Genomic DNA, 24,636 nt, shown 5'->3' on the forward strand with positions numbered 1-24,636 from the left:
TGGTTAAGATGTGTAGCTCTACACACTACACTGGCCATTCTATAGGGGCATATAACCCTGTATCCTTTAGTTCTCCAGACTACCAAAACCAAGTTTCACTCCGTTCTTCATGGCTAGTGGAAGGTCCAGGAGTATGATCCAGTTGCTGGTTTCAAGTGCTGTCCGACAGCATAGCACATTGGACAAAGTGTCTTCTGATAGTTGCAGGATCATCAAAGCCTTCTGAGTGGATTTGGTAGACAAATTGAAAGAAGCTCATCATATACATATATTTTGAATAATTGATAAGGAAGACCGTGTACTGTAAGTTTTATTTAGCATGACGATTGTTTTTTGGCTTGCATTTACACTGCTCCCTAGTGGGTGGGGAACGATATAATGGAATCAAATGCACCCTACAGTGGAGAAAAAAGTTCATCTGGTTACATTGTTACAATGTTACGTGTACATTTCGCTACTGTGTGTGGCCAGATGGTGTTAGTATGATGCATGCATTTATAGTAGTAATCAAATATAAAAAGTAAATGGGAAAGTCAGAATGGCTTTTAAAAGAAAAAATCTCTCAAAGTTGTGAAGTTCATTAATGGTTGATCATGCATATCATTCATGGCAACATGGGTACACACACACTCTTACATGTATATATGAGGTTTCTTCTGCACTAGGAGGTGCATTTGATTCCATTCTACCATTCCCCACCCACTAGGGAGCAGTGCAGATGTAAGCCAAAATGATTGCCGTGCTAAATCAAGCTTACTCTGTCTTCCCTATCATTTATTTAAAATATATTAAGATGATGATGATGATGCACTGAGGAATTCCTTACATAGATCCTGCAACTAAAGTGCAGTGCTGCAGGTGATGCCTGGTAGCTGTATGTTGAGAACGTGCTCTCAAGGCACACTACTAGGGACATACATGAGATAAGGTTTGGATACTACTTTTTAAAGTCTTCTATCTAAACTTTAATTTTAAACATAACTTGTGTATGTGTAGAAGGGTACACACATAACTTGTGTGTGTGTGTGTAGAAGGTACAATTATCTTGATATTGTATGATAATTGTAAATAAGTGTCACTGTCATACAAGTGGTGTCCTTCATTTCTAATCATCGTCATCATCATTTAAGGTCCATTTTCCATGCTGGCATGGATTTGATGGTTTGACAGGAGCTGACCAGCTGAAGGGCTGTTTTGGCATAGTTTCTATGGTTGGATGCCCTTCCTAACACTGACCACTTAAGTGTGTACTGGTTGCTTATATGCAGCACTGGCGTGGGTGTTTTTTACGTGGCACTCTGTAAAAAAGATGTCTGGCTATGGGGAAATGTGGGTACTGGCAACAGGAAGTGGATGTTAAAACAATGATGATAGTTATCTCCATGGGCCTAATTTCACAGTGAGACATACTTGCTATGTTTAGTCAAATATCAATACAACTTTGTACATTATCTACATGCATATTTAGGCACAGCTTCATTATCAATTCTTTGAAACAATATTTTTGCTATTTTTCTTGATTTGCTGTTTTTTCTTATTGTCACAGTGATATTGCTGCTCGAAATGTGTTAGTTTCTGGAAGTGATTGTGTTAAACTTGGAGACTTTGGCCTATCAAGATGGGTTGAAGAGCAAAGTTATTATAAAGGTAAACTGAACAGTTTTTAACTCTGCAACCAAGTATGATGTATTTGGTTATGGTTACCATCATAACAACAAAAGTAGTATGAAACTACTTGCATTATACTGCAGTGAAACTTGAATATTTTGAAAACTATATTAAGCTGTTGTTCACTAAAGATTTCATAAAATCAATGTAATAAGTTAATGGAGACTGACTGTGAAGTTGGTGGACTTTCAGTCATATGGTTTATAAGTTCAGATGATATTATGTCAATTGTTAGCTGTCAGGACATTGCATCAGTTAAAAAATTCTTTGCTTTCCGAAATTTACCAACACTATTCCTGATGTGTCTGTGCATCCTTTCCTCTTTAAAATTACTTAATCTTCATTTTTCTATCTATTTGTGTTTCATTCTTTGCTATCTTTCTTTACTGGACTTTCTGTCTCCTCTTTTAACCTTTTCCAATGAGTGTACAATAAGCTCATGGATTGGCAAAATTGGCAGCATTTTTTTCTGGTTCTTTACATCGTGTTCAAATCCTAACGAAGTCAACTCTGTCTTTCATCCTCTCTGGGTTGATGAAATAAAGCCTCAGTTAAATACTGGGGTTGATGTAATCAACTTGCCATCATCCCCTCAAAATTGTTAGCCTTGTTCCAAAATTTGAATTATTATAATTAATACAGTCACTATGGGATGGCGGGGGGAAAGAGTTTGTTGAGCAAGGCACATAACTCTGCTTGTTCTAGTTTGCCTGACAGACAAGATACAGGTTCCACTCCCTACTTCAGAGTAGAGTGGTTAATGGGATGAAGGATTTCACCCTGTTGTATAAACAACTGTTTCAATAAGAAAAGAGGTAAAAGAAAACCTTGTAATGCATATATGGAATGTAATTCTCAATTTTCACTGCAATATATGAAAGGGCATTGTTTCATTTCAAAGGCTGGACAGTGTATTGTGTTATAGAATAAGGCATTTCATTTCATGTTGTTGATCAACTAATGGTCAATGAGATTCAGATACTTACTGTAAATTGTAGATGGGAAAAAAAAAAAAAAAACTATGTCTGAATCAGATGGACAGTCCCATTTTGAAATGGATAAAATGCTGGCATTTTAAATGGGGTTATGGATAAAAGGTGATGAAAACGTCTCCTTAGGAATGTAAATTTCTATTTTGGTTGAAATGGCTGAGTAGATAAGGAATAGGACTACTAATTCATGGGCTTTGAGTTTACATTCACTACAGTATTTTGTCATGTTTCTGAATTAGACATTTTATTCTGTATTGCTTCTGTTGATTTTGTTGTGGCAGAATATAATCACCATTATATCTAGGGAAGTCACTTACAATAGACTGTTATCCTATCCTGAAGTAGATTTGTTTCATATCACCTTCATTGAAGCACCAGATCTAATAAATCCTTCCGGCTCGTAAGGAATTAACTGCTTGTCCCATTATTTCATGTTATGAAGTATTTATCTCCCCTGTACCCCTTAGACTCTTAGTAGATGTGGGAAAATATACCATGTGCTGTATGTTAGTTTTCATTATTTCTATCATTTCAAGTATGTTTTCTCTTGTGCTCCTTCAGTCTAATAATCTTTCTACAAATTTCAGCTTCTAAAGGCAAGTTACCAATCAAATGGATGGCACCAGAATCTATCAACTTCCGTCGTTTTACAACTGCAAGCGATGTCTGGATGTTTGGTATGTCTTTAAATTTATTATTTTACACAAGTAATCTTTCCCCTGTAATATCAGTCTGCTTAAAGAAAGGAAATATTTAACCCTTTAGCATTCGAACTAGTCAGATCTGGCTTCTCACACCTACCCTGCAATGTCATTCTAAAAATAAGCAATAACATCAAAATCTTGAAGCTACAAAATAATGTATGATTTAATTCAAAACATGAGTAACCTGAGTGCTAAAGGGTTGGAAAGTAAAAGCAGAAAACAGGCTTTTTTTCATAGCTGCAGTTTGTGACAAACAGACTTATTTACATTGCTTGAACATTGCATGTTGGCTGTAAGCATGTGGTCATTAGTCAGTTACATTCAGTGTACCTCATGAGGTCATTATAATAATATAAAGGTTTCTAATATTAGTACAAGGCTGCAATTTAGGATAAATTAATCTATGTACTTGTTTGGTATTTATTTTATTGACCACCCACCCCTATGGATGAAGACTATGGAGAGATTTGAATGTAAAGTTACTAAAGTGCTGTTACTAAATATCAAAACATTTTGTCTACCATTCTATCAAATAGCTACAACAATTAAGATATTCAACTAATAGTACAAGCACTTAGTTGAATATCAAAAGAATAAAACCAGGTCACATTATTTTGGGATATGTTTCTACATACAGATAGGGAGTCAACAAATTACCCAAACATTATTAAAGTGGATAGAGTATTGAATACAATATGCTGCAACCAATTGAGTATTGAATACAATGTGCTACAATATTTTGTCCAATTATGACAAAATTTTACTGACATCAACTATAGATTGTCCCAAATTATTTCTTCTGTCTCAACTCCAAATTTAAAATCCTGCTGAGGTCAACTTCTTCTTTCATCTTCCCAAGGTTAATAAAAAGTACCAATCCAGCAGAGTGGATTGGCAGAACTATAAGAATGTTAGATCAAATGCCTTGCAGTATGTGTTCTGGCTCTTTGCCTTCTGAGTTCAAATCCTACCATAGCCTTCATGGATAATAGATATAGCCTATGACCTAGTTTAATACCTTCACCTGGCACCTTGAGTGCTTTTGATTTAGTCCTTACTCTGTTGCAAGCATTTGGGCCAGATCTCTGGTTTGAGGATATCTTCCTCTGTCCCTCCCACCTGTCCGTGTAAAAGGTCATTGGTACTGCCTTCCCTCCTGACTAAAAGAAAAAAAAATCTTGGTGTTGATGGCATAACCATTGTCTGTCTGACATGTTGAATAAGTGAAGTATTTACTTGACTTAAGTGTTTTCTACCCAAAGTATTAACAACTACCTAAATAGCCAGTTTTGAAATAGCATCATTAACCCCAGCATGCCATCGCTATTAAGTTTAAAACTATCAACTTACAAGCTATCAGTATCGTCATTTAATATCAGTATTACATGCTGGCATGAGTTGGACAGTTTGGTAAGATCTGACTAGCTTGTGGGTTGCCTTGGTCTCCAATGTCTGCCTTGGCAAGATTTCAACAGTTGGATGTCCATCCCAGCATAAAATATATTTACATACATAAATACATATCTTTATGTACATATATATAAACAGACTGGAGAAAGATATTTATGTACGTAAATACATATATTGATTGGCACTGAGCTGACTTTGATTACTGAAGATGATCGTGCTGGATGTTTAGGAATATGTTTTGAAAGTTAAATGGGAATAATGAATAAAAGGTTAAACTGATGTTTTTTGTGTTATGTTTGTGTGTGTGTGTGTGTATCATCGTCTAAGGACCACTTTCCATACTGGCATGGGTTGGACGGTTTTACGTGGAGCTGGCTAGCAGGAACCTGTCCAGACTCCAACTGTCTTGTGACATGGTTTCTATGGCTGGATGCCCTTCCTAATGCCAACCACTTAACAATGAACTGGGTGCTTTTTACATGCCACCAGCACAGGTGTGTGTACACAGCTCTGGCACAACCACTTTTTAAGTGGCGCTGGCACCTGAAAGGACAAGCTTGTATATGTATATATATATATATATATATATATATATAATGTATATATGTATGTATGTATGTATGTATATATACACACAGTATGTAGCTTTGCATCTAATTCACTAAATGTTGGTATATTTACATAATGTAAGGCACAACAATTTTTAATGCACTCAGTGTTTCTCTTGATTTTTAAGATAATTAAGAAATTAGTAAAATAATTTTGTCATTATTAAGCTGATGCTTGGAATTTAAATTAGCATGAAATTTTGATGGAAGATATTAATTTAGATCACTTTATAACAACATATTTGTGTTCTAGAACCAGGGGCAGTCTCAGATGAGTTGGTAACAAAAGGGTTAAATAAAACTTGTGATTCTTGACAAAACTTTTTAATGTTTACATTCTTTTACAATTCTGCTACTGATGTGAATATCTGTTCACAAAATAAAAAAAATACTTAATCCTACAGTGATGGTATTTTAGTTGAAAGACAATGAAATTGAGATAGATAACTGCATAATAGTTGGAAGATAACAAAATTGAGGCTAACGGTGACCAATTTGAGGTTGACATTGATGAGACGGAATTTGATAATGATGAATTTGTGGAGGGAAACCCTGTATGTATGTAACTGTTGCTGACTTCTTGACCTTTGCAGGTGTTTGTATCTGGGAGATCCTGATGTATGGTGTGAAACCTTTCCAAGGAGTGAAAAATAATGATGTGATTGGTAAAATTGAAGGTGGAGAACGACTACCTCTTCCACAAGATTGCCCTCCCTCCTTGTACTATCTGATGTGTTCCTGCTGGGCTTATGAACCTTCAAAGAGGCCTTCATTTGCAAAATTAAGGACTTGGCTAGGGTAAGATGCTAATTTTATTATCTTTACATGGGTGTTGGTTTATTACATTGTGTGTACATGTTTTCATGATGTCTCTGGAATCATAATGACATGGGAAAAAAGCTGTTTACATTTCGAGTTCAAATCTCATTATAGTAACTACTTTTCAGTCTTTTGAGATAGACATTCAAGAGATGAAAAACAGTCATTCTGGTTGGATGTTGATGATAATAATAGTAATAATGACAGTATTAACAATGTCAATCTTACAGATAATACAAGACAATGTGTATCCTGTTGGTTAAGCTAGTATAAGGAGACTAAAACAACATAGTGTGAGTGAGTGAACGTCTAGTTTGCTTGCTAAAGTTTCTAGTTTGCTTGTCTTCAGCAAGCAAACTAGAAAAAGGTTTCACTCTGAAGTCATTAGTATTCTAATCAAAATAAAACTGCAAATTTTTATCATAAGTTGTATTTAGTATTTCAGTTTCATACACACACACACATATATATATATATATATGAAATTAAATATTCAACTCTTTTGTTTTTAAAATATCACTCACATTATATATATATATATATATATATATATATATTTATATAAGGACATTACTACAGAATAATGCCACACACTAGACTTCCAAAATAAACACATTTTGGAAGTCTAGTGTATGGAATTATTCTGTAGTAATGCCCTTATATAAATATAAATGAATAAATATATTCTTGGGAATAAAAAAATGATGGGTTTTTTTTTTCCTCATGAATTTTTTACACGCTAGTTTCCTGATAAAATTCTTATAAAAGATTTTTATCCCATTATTGAATTAATTATATATATATATATATATATATATATATATATAGTATCACATGATGTGGAAGACGACTGGAGGTTTCTATGGGACAACCTGCTGAGGGCCACTGATCAGATCTGTGGATGGTGCAAAGTCCACTCTCGACCCAAGGTAACATGGCGTTGGAACAATGTTGTTGACAGGGCTATTAAAGAAAAGAAACAGGCTTGGAAGCACTGGAAGAATGGTGGTAGCAGGGAATTGTATCAGACTGACAGAAGGGAAGCTAGGAGACAGGTTTATTTAGCCAGAGGGGAAGCAGATAAGAAAAGAATTTGCCAATGTTCTGTGCCATGAGAACGAAAGACTTGAGGTATTTCGTGCTGCAAGACAGTGTGTGAGAGAGAATCGTGATGTCGTAGGAGAGAAATGTGTCCGCATGGATGATGGTTCACTTGCATTAAACGAGGCTGCAAAGAGAGAGGTTTGGAGACGCCACTATGAAAGGCTGCTAAATAAAGAGAATGAATGGGAGAAAGAGAGTCTGCTGAATGTCGACCCAACAGAGGGACCAGCTATCCGAATTGACAGTACCTTGGTAGATAAAGCAATTAAGGGTATGAAGGTAGGGAAAGCCCCCGACCCATCAAGAATCACCACAGAGATGCTCAAAATATCTGGCAGTGTTGGTTATAGCCTAGTCACCTATATAGTTAACCAGGTGATGCATGGAGTCATATCCAATGACTGGTGTAGCAGCACCATAGTCAACTGCTACAAAGGTAAAGGTGATACTTTAGATACAAATAATTACAGAGGTATCAAGTTGTTGGATCAGGTAATGAAGGTCACGGAGAGGGTCATAGCCCAACTAATTAGGGAGAGAGTCAGTTTAGATGAGATGCAGTTTGGTTTCATGCCAGGGAAAAGCACCACTGTGGCTATATTTCTGGTAAGACAGCTGCATGGAGAAATACCTAGCCAAAGATAAACCTTTGTACCTGGCTTTCGTTGACATGGAGAAAGCCTTTGACAGGGTCCCCCGATCCCTTATCTGGTGGTCAATGAGGAAACTAGGGGATAGTTGAATGGTTCGTGAAAGCTATGCAAACCATGTACAGGGACGCTGTCAGTAAGGTGAGGGTTAGCAACGAGTACAGTGAAGAATTCCAAGTAGGAGTAGGGGTCCACTAAGGATCAGTCCTCCAGGCAATAACAGAGGAATTCAAGACAGGATACCCCTGGGAGCTCCTCTGTGCTGATGACCTTGCTCTAATTGCTGAGTCACTATGAAAACTAGAGGAAGAGTTTCAGGTGGGGAAGCAAAGATTAGAATCGAAGGGCCTTAGAGTCAACCTAGCTAAAACCAAAGTCCTAATAAGTAGGAAAGCAGACAAACCACAAATCCTTTCAGGTAGGTGGCCCTGCTCGATCTGTAGAAAAGGTGTAGGTAGAAACTCCATAAGATGTACCCAGTATAAGCTATGGACACATAAGAGGTGCAGCAATATCAAAGGGAGGCTAACTGGGAAGATATTTTTTGTATGTGGCAAATGCTCAGGTGCTATAAACACAGAAATTGTGCAGAGAACAGCTTCTGTCACATTCCAGGGAGAAAAACTACAAGTAATTGATAGCTTCCATTACCTAGGGGACCAAGTCAGTAGCAAGGGTTGATGCTCTGAAAGTGTAGCTGCTAGAATAAGAATAGCTTGGGCAAAGTTCAGAGAGCTCCTACCTCTGCTGACAACAAAGGGCCTCTCACACAGAGTAAAAGGTAGACTGTATGACGCATGTGTGCGAACAGCCATGCTACATGGCAGTGACTGCTGGGGACATGCGTAAGCTTGCAAGGAATGAAGCGAGTATGCTCTGCTGGATGTGTAATGTCAGTGTGCATACACGACAGAGTGTAAGTGCCCTGAGAGAAAAGTTGGATTGAAGAAGCATCAGATGTAGTGTGCAAGAGAGACGACTGCGTTGGTATGGTCATGTGTTGCAAATGAATGAGGAAAGCTGTGTGAAAAAATGTCACACCCTAGCAGTTGAGGGAACCTGCGGAATAGGTAGACCCAGGAAAACCTGGGATGAGGTGGGGAAGCATGACCTTTGAACATTGGACCTTACTGAAGCAATGACTAGTGACCGGGACCTTTGGAGATATGCTGTACTTCAGAAGACCCTACAAGCCAAGTGAGACCATAGTCCATGGCCTATGCCAGTGGGTGTAACCAGCCCATTTATGAATACCCCTCATTCATTGGACAATAAACCTTGCTTGTGAAGACCTAATCACAAAATCAAAATTGCTGACGTGGCCGATTGGCATTACCGCCTGATTGGCACTCATGCCAGTGAAACGTTAAAAGCACATCTGAGCGTGGGGTGTAACTGGCCCACTTATGAGTACCCCTCATTCATTGGACAATGAAATTTGCTTGCGAAGACCTATTGAGGCAAGTGTAAACAAATCAAAATCGCTGACGTGGCTGATGACAGTACCACCTAATTGGCACTTGTGCCAGTGGAACGTTAAAAGAGCGTGATTGTTGCCAGGGCCACAGATTGGCTCCTGTGCTGGTGACACGTACAAAGCACCATTCGAGCGTGATCGTTGCCAGCATCACCTTACCGGGACGTGCCGGTGGCATGTGAAAAACAACATTCGAGCGTGGTCGTTGCCAGTGCTACTGGACTGGCTCTCATGCAGGTAGCACATAAAACACCTTTTGAGCGTGGTCGTTGCCAGAACCGCCTGACTGGCCCTCGTGTCGGTGGCACGTAAAAAGCACCCACTACACTCTCGGAATGGTTGGCATTAGGAAAGGCATCTAGCTGTAGAAACTTTGCCAGATCAGATTGAGCCTGGTGCATCCTCTGGCTCACCAGTCCTCAGTCAAACCGTCCAACCCATGCCAGCATGGAAAGCGGACGTTAAACGACGATGATAATGATGATATATATCATCATTTAACATCCACCTTCCATGCTGGCATGGGTTGGACGATTTGACAGGAGCTGGCCAGGTAGAAGACTGCACCAGACTTCTGTGTCTGTTTTGGTATAGCTTTTATGGCTATATATAATATACTTTCATGTTTTTCTTTTGTTTTTGTTCATTTTTCCATGCTCACCCTTTCTGACACTAGGCCTTATTTCCTTTTCCAAGTAAAGGATAACATATTTTACACTTTCTCAAAACTACATTGTGCACATGAAGTTGTCAATGACATTGATTTCATCAATTTAAGAAATATATATAAACATGTATGCATACACACATCTAGGCACATGCATAGATGTATGTAAATATGCATGTGTATGTATGTATGTGTATATATATATATATATATATCTTCCTGAGCGTTAAACTAATACATATGTTTGTTTACACACCTGTCTTCGTCTTTTGTACTTTTGTGAATTCCAACTACATATATATGTTTGTATGTATGTGTGTGTGTATATATATATATATATATATATATATATATATATATATATATATATATATATATATATAGTTTAAATTTACAGAAAACGAAAGAAGACAGGTGAGGGAACAACAAGCAGGTGTATTAGGGAAGAATGGAAAAGTTTTTAATGCTTCAAGCCTACATTCTTTGACAGAAAGGATTGAAAGAAAAAACAAAAACAGAAAATAAATTTTAGGGAATTAATGGTTCAACATGTTGAAATGACTGGAATACATATACAGTAATTCCTCGCCATATCGTGGTTCACCTATCATGATTTCTTATTTAAACTTAGGCTGATTCCTCTCTGGTGTTGTTTTGCATTTATAATAAAATAAATATATACAGATTATAAAAATAGTTTTTAAAAATTATACAGTACTGTACTGTTTCTACTTCGTGGATTTGTAATACCAGCAATAATCGAGGGATTGCCATATTTAAATGTGTGAGTGTGTGCATATAAATGTATATATGTATCTATATAACTTATATATTCTTTTGCTTTTTTACTTGTTTCAGTCATTTGACTGCGGCCATGCTGGAGCACCGCCTTTAGTCGAGCAAATCGACCCCGGGACTTATTCTTTGTAAGCCTAGTACTTATTCTATCGGTCTGTTTTACCGAACCGCTAAGTGACAGGGACATAAACACACCAGCATCGGTTGTCAAGCAATGCTAGGGGGACAAACACAGATACACAAACACACATATATACGACGGGCTTCTTTCAGTTTCCGTCTACCAAATCCACTCACAAGGCTTTGGTCGGCCTGAGGCTATAGTAGAAGACACTTGCCCAAGATGCCACGCAGTGGGACTGAACCCGGAACCATGTGGTTGGTAAGCAAGCTACTTACCACACAGCCACTCCTGCGCCTATGTATAAATATGTATAAACATTGTCCATTATGTGGATATTTTCAACTGTATCTGATGCTTCAAAAACCTGTATTTACTCATTTACTGATATGTAACAATATGCGATTTTCTATCATTAATAAAACTGTCAGTATTCTTGGCATGTGTATGCTAGTATCAATAATCGTACAAAGTCTTAAAGAACTCATAAATTTCTCTTAAAGATCAATCCTGCAAGAAGAAAGATTTCGTCTTGAAGAAGAGATGAAGAGAGATAATCGAAGAGTGCGTGGAATATCTTGGGGTAAGTTTCATTTCTTTGTTATCAATTCGTATGTGTGTGTGTGTGTGTGTGTGTGTGCATATATATCAGACTAAGCTGTACATGCTTATATCTCTCTTTTACTCTCTTTTACTTGTTTCAGTCATTTGACTGCGGCCATGCTGGAGCACCGCCTTTAGTCGAGCAAGTCGACTCCGGGACTTATTCTTTGTAAGCCTAGTACTTATTCTATCGGTCTCTTTTGCCGAACCGCTAAGTGACTGAGACATAAACACACCAACATCGGTTGTCAAGCAATGCTAGGGGGACAAACACAAACACACACACATATATATATGTACATATATACAACGGGCTTCTTTCAGTTTCCGTCTACCAAATCCACTCACAAGGCTTTGGTCGGCCCGAGGCTATAGCAGAAGACACTTGCCCAAGGTGCCACACAGTGGGACTGAACCCGGAACCATGTGGTTGGTAAGCAAGCTACTTACCACACAGCCACTCCTGCGCCTATATTTATTTATTTATGGGTTTCAGCCAAGTGGCTGCGGTCATGCTGGTGCAATCTTTACTCCTGAGTTCCCTGCTCATTTTCATGCTTTAGACATGAGAGCAGGGTACTCAAATTTGAATAAACGGATAAACTTTTCTCTTTTTTTATGCCCAAATACTTACACACACACACATTTTTGCTGATTTAACTCCTAGTACTGGATTAATGAGTCATTCACGTGAAAAGACATTCGAGCGAGTTCATTGTCAGTCCCGCTGGACTGGCTCCTGTGCAGGTGGCATGTAAAATACACCATTTCGAGCGTGGCCGTTGCCAGTACCTCCTGACTTGCCTTCGTGCTGGTGGCACGTAAAAGCACCCACTACACTCTCTGAGTGGTTGGCGTTAGGAAGGGCATCCAACTGTAGAAATTCTGCCAAATCAGATTGGAGCCTGGTGTAGCCATCTGGTTCACCAGTCCTCAGTCAAATTGTCCAACCCATGCTAGCATGGAAAGCGGACGTTAAACGATGATGATGATGATGATATATATACATATATATATATATATATATATATATATATATATATATATATATATATATATATATACACACACACACACACACACACACACACACCAAATGATATATCGCGTACTGTTCCATAATGGTAAGATCAACAAAAAAGGACTCCATCTGGTGAGAGATAATTATTTAATAAACACATATCTTTTAATGAGCTACTGTTGGTTTCATGCAATGAAAACAGCTCTGACAGCATTTTTGAATACAGCTGATGCCTTCATGCCATCCACAGGCTGTACCTATATTACAAGCTAAAACAAGGCTTTTTTCTGTTTGTGTCTTCTGGTATTTCAACCTTCCACCTTTTACATCTACTCCCTTCTCACCTTTTTGCATGTTTTCTTTCATCCTGTTCTTAGGTTATGCCATGTAGACATAGCCTGAGGATTGGGTAAAGGCACCAGACATGTTAAAAATGCTGTCTGAGCTGTTTTCATTGCATGAAACTAATAGGAGCTCATAAAAATATATATTGTGTTTATTAAATAATGTGTATGGGTGTGTGTGCTTAATGAGTGGTGGGGGACACCATTGTTGAGGTCGTTTAAAGTATAACACTCAAATTGGTTTCATCGTGTATAAAAATTTCAATTATGTCCTTGCTGTCATTCGTTTGTTGAAGTTGTTTAACAATTTCAACGATGGTCTTTGAATTGCTGTCATAAAGGTTTTTACAGTATAACTCTTAAACATGCATCATGACTTCACAATTAATAATTATTGGATTATCTAAAGGATTTTCTTATATTATTTCTAGCTTCCAATGAATCTGAAGATGAACCCCCGCCTAAGGTAAACAAACTCAGCATTTGAATATTTTCATTTTTGTTTATTTATTTACTTTGTATTTTCTTGTCTTGTGAAATGAATCTTTCAAAAATTATTTAGTTGACAAATATCAGAGCAACATATTTCCTCTGTACTACTCCTCCCTCTCTCCCTCACACTATTACCTCTACCTTTCCAATAGCCTTTTTCTTCCCCTGTCCCTCAAGTTTATAACCTCGTTACTGAGAGTGAGTTCTATTTACTGAAAGCATTGCATGTGACTTTCCTTTTGACTTACTTTAACAATATATGTGTGCTGGTTTGTGTCTTTTGTGCGTGTGTGTGTGTGTGTGTTTATTCAAAACTTACTCAGAATAGCAACAGTATAAATCATATACTTTGAATAATGAGTAAATAAACTCAACTACATGTATTGAGTACTCTTGTTCATTCATATGATTTTGTGAGGTGTGAATGCAGCATAAAGCCAAATAAGAAAAGTGAAAACCGAGAGAAGAGTTATTTTAACATTATTGACAAGATGACAGATCAAGTCGAGTGGTGGTCTACTCTACAGAAAACTTATGTAACCCATTCTAACATGGGCGGGGAACAGACATTAAAATAAAGGCGATGTAACGGCAAATTAAAAGGCGGTGAACTGGCAAAATCGTTAGCACGCTGGGCGAAATGCTTAGCGGTATTTCGTCTGCTGTTACATTCTGAGTTCAAATTCTGCCACGGTCGATTTTGCCTTTCATCCTTTCGGGGTCAATTAAATAAGTACCAGTTAGGCACTGGGGTCGATGTAATCAACTTAATCCCTTTATGTGTCCTTGTTTGTTCCCTTTGTGGGCAATAAATAAGTAAATAATAATGATAATGATATCTTGTTTCGATGATGAGTGTAAATTTATAGTTATGTGATCTGGTTATAAATTGTTTTCTTTAATGCCCTGTAGTTCAGGCACTTGATGGAAACATTTTTTTTTTACACAAGGCAAGTTCATTAACATAGTAATTTAGAGGTTGTTGGTGCTATCATGATGGTTAGGGAATGCAAACTAAAACCAGTTTAATAGCCACTAATTCATAATAAATTTCTCACTGCAGACCCATGAAATTTGATCCAGTAATTTGATCTGCTAGAAGTAGAGTCCTAAACCACTATGAAATCACACTCTACCATCTGGGGTGAAGGGAGGGAAGGCCCTTTTTGATGATATAGTTCTAAATACACTGTCTCACTGTTTCTGGGAAAAAATGACAGGATGATCCTGGTTGAAATGCCTTTAATCATAAGTCTCTTGGATCAGGTCTGACCTGCAGCTAAATTTCAGGGACTATCTGAAATAAGCTACTGTTAATTTTTATCAAATTAAAGCAATCAGTACATATTGAAAGTGTCACTGTCCTCATCATTGCCTTTATGTCCACTTCTCCATGTGGGAATGGGTTGTATTGGACCTTTTAACACAGAGGCCTAAGAATGTAGAGTACTTATTCTATATGACCAGGACATGGATGTAAATATTTTTAAATATTTTTATCTCTACAGACAAGGTTAATTCTCCTATCAATGAAAATCTTATTAACAAATGAGATTTTCTTTAAATTTTTCTTTTTTTAATTTTTAGTTTGGACAACATATTGTTTCTGCTCCTTTATTACAGCTGTATTGGCTTTCAAATATCTTCACATTTCTTCTTATCTACTGAATGAGCTGCTTAACTATCTTTCTTTCATTTTCACTCACTTTGCATGATGTCCATGTTCTTACACTGTGTAAGTCTGCAGCAATGGTTTACTTGATTCAGTTGCTTGGAGTTCTTGCTGCTTTTCAAGTATGTTCATTACATCTGAGACATCAATTAAATGACATTACTTAATTTCATACTAGAAATAAGTAAATGCTAACCTTTCACCTTTTCCCAATCGCAAGAAGCCACAAGGTCAATGCTTATGTTTTGTTTCAGTAAAGAAATGTGAATGAGAGATAAATCTTCCCTTTGATAAGACACTAGCCTATCACAGGAAGCTAAACTTGATATTGCAAGTCAGTGAATAAGTTGTTGAATTTATATTGCTGCCACTTACATCTATGAACTACAGTTTATTGTGAAACTTACTGCTAGATGGACTGAATTATTGATAGTTAAGTGGCTTAGCAATGAATACAGTATAGTTTTATGTCAAAGTGTTGTATGGGAAGGGCAGTCAGTTGTACAGATCTATTAGTTACAATGGTCAGTCACACCACTAGGTAATCCCTACTTACAGGTAAGTGACTGGGCTAATGACAGGTAAAGGTTTTAAGCATAGGCACAATGCAGTGACAGTAGCAGAACACAAATCACTGATCAGTTGACTTGTTGCCTGCTATCATACCGGTATATCCAATGCACTTACATAGGAGGTTTAAGTGTCCCTAAAGTTAAGTGAAGACCTAATTGACTGTAATATAGTCCATTATAGTTTCACTACATCAAAATAGTTACTTACATTATTTGGAATGTCACACTTACTGCTGTATTTAATCATCAGGTGTTTGGTATTGAATGTTTGGATTATAATGCTTGCTTGTTTGTTTTTATTTCCACATTAACTTTCTAACTAACAGTTTGTGATACTAACTTTGTATTTTGTTATTATTTCTAAGAGAAATATTTGTTCAGTTGTTTTGACTTTAAAGTTTGTTTTGCTGCCTATATTCCCTGTGTTACTCGATAATCCCTCTCACTTGTTTTTAATCCATTCTCCTTTAAATCACTTCATTCCAACATCTAAATCTTTTTTTTTTCCTTAGTTGATGTTGAAATGATTGCTGTGTTGTTTCAATCAATGCGGTTCCTGTTAATTGCTATGTAACTTTGGTGCATGTGTGTGACTAATGTTTTGCTCACTGTTTTGTTTGCAGCCTGCTCGTCCTAGCCAGCCCATCTCCCCGACTGGTTCCACTCCTAACTTGTCTTCTGACAGGACAGATTTCCAAACTGACCACCACTGGAACAGCACTGCCTACCTCCCGTGTAGTCACGGTGACACAACCAACTCAAATACGGGTATCAGAAAGTTTGATAGTTTGGACAATGACGGTATAGCTCGGGGATACTTTTCTGCCGTCAGTGGTTACGGCCAGCTCCCAAAAACACTGCCAGCTGGGGGTTCAGCTGGTATCAGTGCAGAGCGCGACGTACCTCTGCCGCATTTTAATTCAACGCAGGACATGCATCTGCTGAGGAGGAGTAAAGACCTTGCTGAACTGACAGCCACAGAACCATACCAAGTTCCCTCCCCTAACAACACTCCAGCATTTTCAGCTTCAACATCCCAACATCCTGGAACAAATGTGAGTGACAGAAATTGAGCTGTATCTCTTAATATTTTGCCTTTATTTTACATTATCATTTCTTTCATTATTATTACTTTTATTATTTTCTTGCCTTTTTTTGCCTCGTTTTGCAAGTGTGAATGTATGTATGTGTATATAATAATAATAATAATATTGCACTGCCACATTGTTGCAAAGTAACCACATAGCCTTTGACTGCACCTTATATATATATATAAATATGGTTTTGAGTTCAGTCCCACTGTGCAGCACCTTGGGCAAGTGTCTTCTATTATCACCCTGGACTGATAGAAGCCTCATACATGAATTTAAAGGATGGAAGTCAAAGGATGCACTTCATGTGTGTGTCTCCTTGTCTTTGTATCACATGCTTGTTGTAAAAGAGCATCACTGTCATACAAGTGGTGTCGTTTATTGATAATTTTTCATGTAAACATATTGAGCCATTGTGACGTTTACATTTGAAAGGTTAGGAAAAATATTACCTTAGTTGGGAACAGGTAAGGATTGACAATAGGAAGAGCATCCAACTGTACAAAATCTGCCTGTGAAATCCATCTGACCTGTGCATAGATGGAAAAGTGAACATTGTTAAACTTGACTACTTTTCCATTAGTAGAAGTTTCTTGAGAGTGCAACATCAAAGAATTTTTGCAATGCAAACAATGTGAACAAGAAAAATGCATAAAGAATGCAACATATGGTTCAACCTGCTCTTCAACAAAAATATAAAATCAAATACAAGAAATATTTTAGATTGAATCAAAAAATCATTTTCAAACCAAAATCATAAGTTCCACACTGCTTTATAACCCCATGACTGAGTTTTATTTTACTGTGTGAAACTATGGTCTTGTAGTGACGTCACATTGGCGCCAAAAGGCAGGCGCCATTACTGAATCCTTAACCACGCATGCTTGGGTTTAAACATCAAAGCGTTCCCGTTTCGATTCCCTCTCTTACCAAGGCAGACAGCGACCAAGCAGGACGTCTAAGCAAGCTCTCCCATTTGAATGTGGTTGAACCAAGTTGTCTTTATAACGACACCAGCACGAAGAACCGTACAACTACATTTCAGGCTACTCTAAAACCGGACAATTAGATGCTGTTTACCTTTTCCACCGATCAATAAATATTTGTTGTTGTTGATCAGTTTGGAGTTTCTGCGTTCGGTCCTCTTCTAATTTAATGTAGGAGAGTTAGGTGTATATCTAAAGATATATAACCCACTCTCCTAAAGTCTTCTGCCATAGCCTAGGTTAACTCATGCCTTATGGGTGGAATTTCTGGATGAAACCTGTATGGAAAGCAATAACAACAATAATAATAATAACATGTAAAGGTTTTGAGCATGAACACAATGCAGTGACAGTAGCAGAGCACAAACCACTAATCAGTTTGATTGTATAGAATGGTCAGATGCACTACAACTTGTTGGAAAAGATCAAAAGAAGGGACATAAAGCAGACATATAAGTGAAGTAAAGAAAGACAGCAATGAAAGCTTAGAAGTAGATGCACAGTACACAGAATAGAATATAAACGGAAAAGTGTGCACTAATAGAGCCATAAAGAGAAAAGGGTGCATAGGTACATCAGGAGCAGTGTTGGTGACTTTCATGAAGCATGAAATTTTTGAGGAATGCAACATCCTGACAGCTAACAACTGTGGCAGTTAGTCCATTTCACGCTTTAACTTTTCTGAGCATGAAAAATGTTTCTGAAAGTTATAGATACTGTGCTGTTTTTTTGATTTTATAAACATGTCTACAGGCAGTTAACATTAGCATCAAGTTTCTTCTAACTGATGCAGCCAGTGGTTGGGATGCCATTCTAGATGCTTTTGCTGTTAGTTGTCACCACTGGTCTCTGTTCTGTTATGCACAGCAAGGTTGCAGTGTTGTGACCTGTCCAGTCTTTGATGTTGTCAGACCAAGATTTTCTCTGCCTCTTTTTTGCCCTCCCGTTACCATACCCTAAAGGATGGTTTGGACAGGGAGTTGTGGTGGGATACATGACCATACTCGGCAGGCTTTCATCTTTTTACCTGTGCAAAGAGTGGTTCCTGTTTGCCAGAGGTTTTGTTCACATGTTGCCTGATAAAGTTGTTTATTTTGTGCTCTGTGTATGAGCGGTACTGAATTAAAAAAGATAGCCAAAGTTCTTATTGAAAAGATGGTGGGTAATTTTGTGGGCGTCTACAGTGTCAACAACTAGATGTTGAAATTAGTATGGTTGTGATTTTACACATCTTCCCACCACATGGTCCCAGATTCAATCCCACTGTGTGGCACCCTGGGCACAAGTCTTCTGCTATCGCTTCGGGCCGACTAAAGCCTTGTGAGTGGATGTGGTAGACAGAAAGAGACAGAAACCCATCACATATATGTGTGTGTGTCTTTTTCTGTCTCCCATCACCACTTGACAACCGGTATTGGTGTGTTTATGTCCCTATAACTGAGCAGTTTAGTAAAGAGACTGATAGAATAAGTACCAGGCTTTAAAGAAAACGGTATTGATGTTGGTTTGTTCAACTAAAATTCATCAAGGTGGTGCTCCAGTATGGTTACAGTCAATTGACTGAAACAATTAAAAGATAAATCCTGTAATTCCACAGTTTTTTGTTTGTCACCATCTGAGTGAAACAATGAAACTACGTACACATTACAGCTAGGCATTCTGCACTTGCAAAAACAAGTAAAATAAAAAGAAAATATTCTTTGCTTGAAAAACAGGTAAGGATTAAAAGGAAGGGCATCTGGCTGCAAATAAGTTCTCATCAAAACCATGGTAGCTTGGTAAAATATATGAACATGTCTCATAACCAAAGGAAAAGCTTAATTTTTGAGGTAGGTGGGTCGTGTATAACTGGGATTGCACCTATACTTTAGTGAGATTGCTTACTGCTGAGATGATCTTGATATAATCATCCAGGGCTGGTGATGAAACTAAATCTGTATCCTGTTATTGTATAATACCCACATATCATTGTTATCAAGAAACTTAATTTGATTCATTGTGGATTTTTATTATGTTTTTAATACACAAACCTGAAGACATTTGTAATACTACTTCTTCACCTCTTAATATCTGATTGAGAGGAAATGGATTCCATCTTCATAACTTTTCATTGTCAAGACTTTTCTTCTAACATTTAAAAAATTTTTTCTTAATTAAATATTATTGTTCCATATGCTATTGCTCACTTCCCAACCATGTGGTCTTGGTTTCAGTTCCACTGCATGTCACTTTGAGCCATAGCCCTAGAGTGACCAAACCTTTGTGAGTGTATTTAACAGATGAACACCGAAAGTAACTTGTGTGTGTGTGCATACTTGTGTTGTTTGTTTACATCCCCATAACCTTAGTAGTTCTGCAAAAAGAGATGGATAGAATAAGTAGCAGGCTTAGAAAGAAAAAAATAAGGGGTTGATTTGTTAGTACAGCTTTCAAGACAGTGACCCAGCAACGCCACAGTCCAATGACTGAAACAAGTAAAAAATAAGATAGACACATACAGAGTCGGTTATTCTTCTTGTTAACATTATTATTATTGTTATTATTTTCTTTATATTGTTGCCTGATTTGTCATGTACTGTAGACAGAACTAAGACTAAAATTATTTTTATCATTATTCAGTACTTGGCATGAACAAAATAATGTTTCATGGAAATGTAACCGTAATGAACGAAAATTGAAAATAAAACCCATATCTACTTACATATATTATATCAGGTCATCCCATAAGTTCTGTCCGATTTTACCTTTTTTAAAATTGAATGAAATTTAATAGTATTTTAGAATGTCTAATGGAATTTAAAATTATTTTTATGCATTTGTGTACATTTAAACTAATTAAATATTATTTTACAGAATAATAGAATTAAAATTTCTTTGATTAAAACCCTTCCTAACATCCTAACATGGAAGTATCCAAAGAGCATTTGAGGCACACAATGCTTTATGAGTACAAAAAAGGAAACTCTGCAGCCGAAGTGACTCGAAACATACACTCAGTTTATGGGAAAGAATGCTTGAATGAAAGAACGTGCAGAAGATGGTTTGAAAAATTCAGAAGTGGAGATTTCAGCCTTGAAGATGAAGATCGAACAGGACGTCCAGTTGAGTTTGATGATAAGTTCCTTGAGGCATTACTTGAAGAAAATCCTGCATTATCGGTTGAAGAATTGGAAATAAAGCTTAGTTCAAACCATACAACTGTTCATCATCTTCAACAACTTGGAAAATGGGTGCCTCATGAATTGTCCAAAAGCAACCGCAAATCCCGTGTTGACACCTGCTCTTCTCTCCATTCTCGCAAACTCATTTCACTCTTTTTGATTAGACTTGTGGCTGGTGATGAAAAATGAATCTTCTATCAAAATGTTAAACATCATAAAAAGTGGCTTGGTAAAAGAGGAAAAGCTCAACCACAACCGAGAAGGGAACTTCATGGGGAAAAGGTTCTTCTCTCTATCTGGTGGGATTGCAAAGGAGTAATTCACTTTGAATTGTTACCACCTAATGCAACAATCAATGCTCAAGTCTACTGTCAGCAATTAGAGTGTTTGAAGCAAGCTTTGAAGAAAAAAAGACCGATTTAGTGAATTGGAAAGGAGTGATTTTTATCAGGATAATGCGTGACCCCACACTGCAAAGATCACATCACAGAAGATCGAAGAGCTTGGTTGGGAAAAAATTCCTCATCCACCTTATTCTCCCAACCTTGCTCCTTCAGACAACCATTTGTTTCGTAGTTTACAGAATCATTTGGGGGACTTAACTTTCACAAGCCAGGAGGAAGTCGATACTGACATTTCAAAGTTCTTCGTTTTGAAACCAAAAGAGTTTTACATTGATGGGATTAAAAAGCTTGTAAGTAGATGGAAGGAAGTCATAGATAATCAGGGAAAGTACATTTATGATTAAATTTCAATTAAATATAACATTTGATCACTTGTTTTCTTTATTCAAAATTCAGACAGAACTTACGGGATGACCTGATAGAAGCATGATTATCTTTATACAAATGAAACTGGCAGGAAATATGAAGAGGATGTTATTATGGCCAGATACATAAACATTCTATTTTTACCAGTTTTATCAAGATTTTAGATTTTCTTAGTTATTTTTAATATATTCTGACTCATGTGGAACATTGTAATAAATATATATATATATATATATATATATATATATATATATTATATATATATATATATATATATATATATATATATAATACTTTCACTTAGGCACTGTGATACTAATAAGCTGGTGTAGAACTCAGTACACACTGCTTCAGAACAAAGCATCATTGGACTATAGAGTGGTAATAAGAAAATGAGATAAGAAAGGAATAACAATTATCTTATGAACTACATTAGCTTACAGCTGTTTCTGTTATGAGATGCAGTGGATTCATAGTTTTCTCTATTCAAAATTCAGACAGAACTTACGGGATGACCTGATAGAAGCATGATTATCTTTATACAAATGAAACTGGCAGCTAAAATGTGAGAACTAAACTCCATTGAGAGACTAGCTTAAGTTTCATGGAATGTCATCTGTTATAGGTTGAGATCAGCTTTTCTTTTCATCCTTAATAGAAAGCATAATCTAGGGCAGCGAATTGATGAAAATGTGAGAATGTCAGACTGGATGCCTTACAGTAATTGTTCTAGCTCTTTGCAGTCAGAGATCAAATTCTGCTGTTTAATTGCACCACTTAACACGTAAGGCACTTTTAGTAGAATCCACTCTGTTGCAAGCATTCCAGCCAGGTCTTCAGTTTGATGAAACCTTCTTCCTTGCTTCCTGCTAGTCTTAGAGGCCCTGTGAAGAGTCATGGGAACTGCTTTCCCTCCTGACTAAAAATATAAATATGTATGTTAGTGTGTATGAATGACAAGTCACATAGGTATTCAGAGGAAAATTGATGTGAGAGAAATCAGATGAATTTTACTATAGACGATGGTTAAGGGGGAAGACAGAGGCAGAAGTGGTGAAAGCTGCTCTCTGGATGATGACCTTCACAAAAATGACAAAGGAACATAACAAGTAGCAGGGCACTATGCTGGAAAGGATCCATCAAACCCATGCAAACACAAAAAAAATGATGTATTGTCATCATATCGTATAACATTTGTTTTTCATGCTGGCATAAGTTGCATAGTTCAACAGGAGTCAATGAGTTGGAATGTCTGTTTTGGCATGAATTCTGCAGCTGAATGCTCCGTCTTGGACCAACCACTTTGCAGAGTAGACTGGGTGCTTTTATTTCATGGCATAAGTCCAAGAGAGGTCACTTTGCAATTTGAAAGATCAAAGGTCTATAGGGTCCTCTATAATTGAAGGAAAATAGAAGGGAGAGGATGATGTGTCTATGTGTATACCTTTGTTTGTGTATCTTTCCATGCACACGCATGTACCCACATTAGTGCGTGTGTATTCCCAGCAATAGTTTCTTTATTCGCACTTGTATTCTATTTATACTTCACACTGCATCACTCTATCTTTACCATCATTTACCCAATGCCTATTTCACCACCACCTTTACAATTCAGGATACTTTATGAATGAAGCTATTCTAATGTATTTTGGAATTTTTTCCCTTTTATTTTAGTCTTATTTTAATATTTTCCTTTCCATGACCACACATTTATGCATAAGCACCACTATGTGTGTGTGTATATACATATACACACATTTAAGTTAATAAATGTTTGTGTATGTGTGTGTGTGTAAGTCTGTGTATATTAGGTATAAGTATTGGTTGGTGCATAATTATTGTGGCGTTTTTTTCAACAAATTTTATTCAACAAAAACAATAACATGTAACAAAAATATCTTTAAATGATTATTCCGGAGCATATTCACCATCTACTTCAATTACTGCTTCCCATTTGCTTGGCAGATGGTCAGACTGTCATTTAAAGATGTTTTTGTTGAATAAAATTTGTTTAAAAAAAGCCGCAATAATTATGCACCAACCCAATATAAGTATATAGGTCAGCCACTAAACCTTTTTTTTATTTTTTTCTCTCTGTTTATTTCTGTGTTCCTTTTTGTTGAAGAGCATAGGCTCAAAACATAAAAGGCTTTCTCACTTCCCAAGCGTTAAGCTAATATATCTGTTTGTTGTTCACACACCCGTCTTTGTCTTTTGTTTTATTTTTTTTGTAAATTCCAACTATATATATATATTGGGTCATCCCATAAATAATGTGGATTTTTATGCTTTTATTTTTAAAAATTACAATAGTTCTTTTTTAATCTAAAATATACTCTCCTTCATTTTCTACAATGCTCTTCCATCTATCTGGTAGATGTGCAAGGCCCCTCTTCCAAAATTCGCTTGTCCATGACAAAAAATACTCCTCCAGTACTGTTCTAACCTCATCTACAGAATTCATATTTTTTCTGTCCAAATGATCTTTGTTGTAAAGTGGTCTTTTGTCACTGTTATATCTGTCTTTTGATGACGGTCGTCACTATGATATATATTGTTATATTCCGAAGTCATCGATATTCTGAAGTCATCGCTAGATACAACCACCAGTCATAAAGTGTTATTATCCTCAAAGGGTTGGATCGCTATGACGTCCACTCAGTATCACAGTATAATTACTATATCGGCACAGACATGACTATCAACAGTCTACACATACTCTCGACCCTCTACTGTCGACCAGCTCCTGGTTTGGTTATAATGGCTGTCTACTACCACTTTTTACTGGGAGGGATATATATATATATATATATATATATATATATATATCTACATATAGATATAATTCGCAAAGAGATTCGAAATCAAAACTGGCATGACAGCCTTTCTATACAAGACAATGACCT

General features: G+C 36.9%; 1 protein-coding gene across 15 annotated transcripts in view; it reads left to right on the top strand.

Moving 5' to 3' along the window:
• The window catches only part of LOC106874006 (focal adhesion kinase 1), a 235,425-nt gene that overhangs the window by 181,921 nt on the left and 28,868 nt on the right, over positions 1–24,636 (top strand). For 9 of the 15 annotated variants that reach the window (XM_052970233.2, XM_089356767.1, XM_052970231.2 and 6 more), the window contains 6 exons: positions 1,547–1,647; positions 3,248–3,337; positions 5,976–6,180; positions 11,522–11,601; positions 13,418–13,452; positions 16,346–16,777. In XM_052970233.2, the coding sequence (XP_052826193.1) occupies positions 1,547–1,647; positions 3,248–3,337; positions 5,976–6,180; positions 11,522–11,601; positions 13,418–13,452; positions 16,346–16,777 (943 nt within the window). The remainder of the gene's footprint in view (positions 1–1,546; positions 1,648–3,247; positions 3,338–5,975; positions 6,181–11,521; positions 11,602–13,417; positions 13,453–16,345; positions 16,778–24,636) is intronic. The other 6 variants (XM_052970234.2, XM_089356769.1, XM_089356770.1 and 3 more) reach the window with 1 other exon arrangement.

The sequence above is a fragment of the Octopus bimaculoides genome, chromosome 8 (genome assembly GCF_046866305.1).
Source record: "Octopus bimaculoides isolate indiv1 chromosome 8, ASM4686630v1, whole genome shotgun sequence".
Lineage (NCBI taxonomy): Eukaryota > Metazoa > Mollusca > Cephalopoda > Octopoda > Octopodidae > Octopus > Octopus bimaculoides.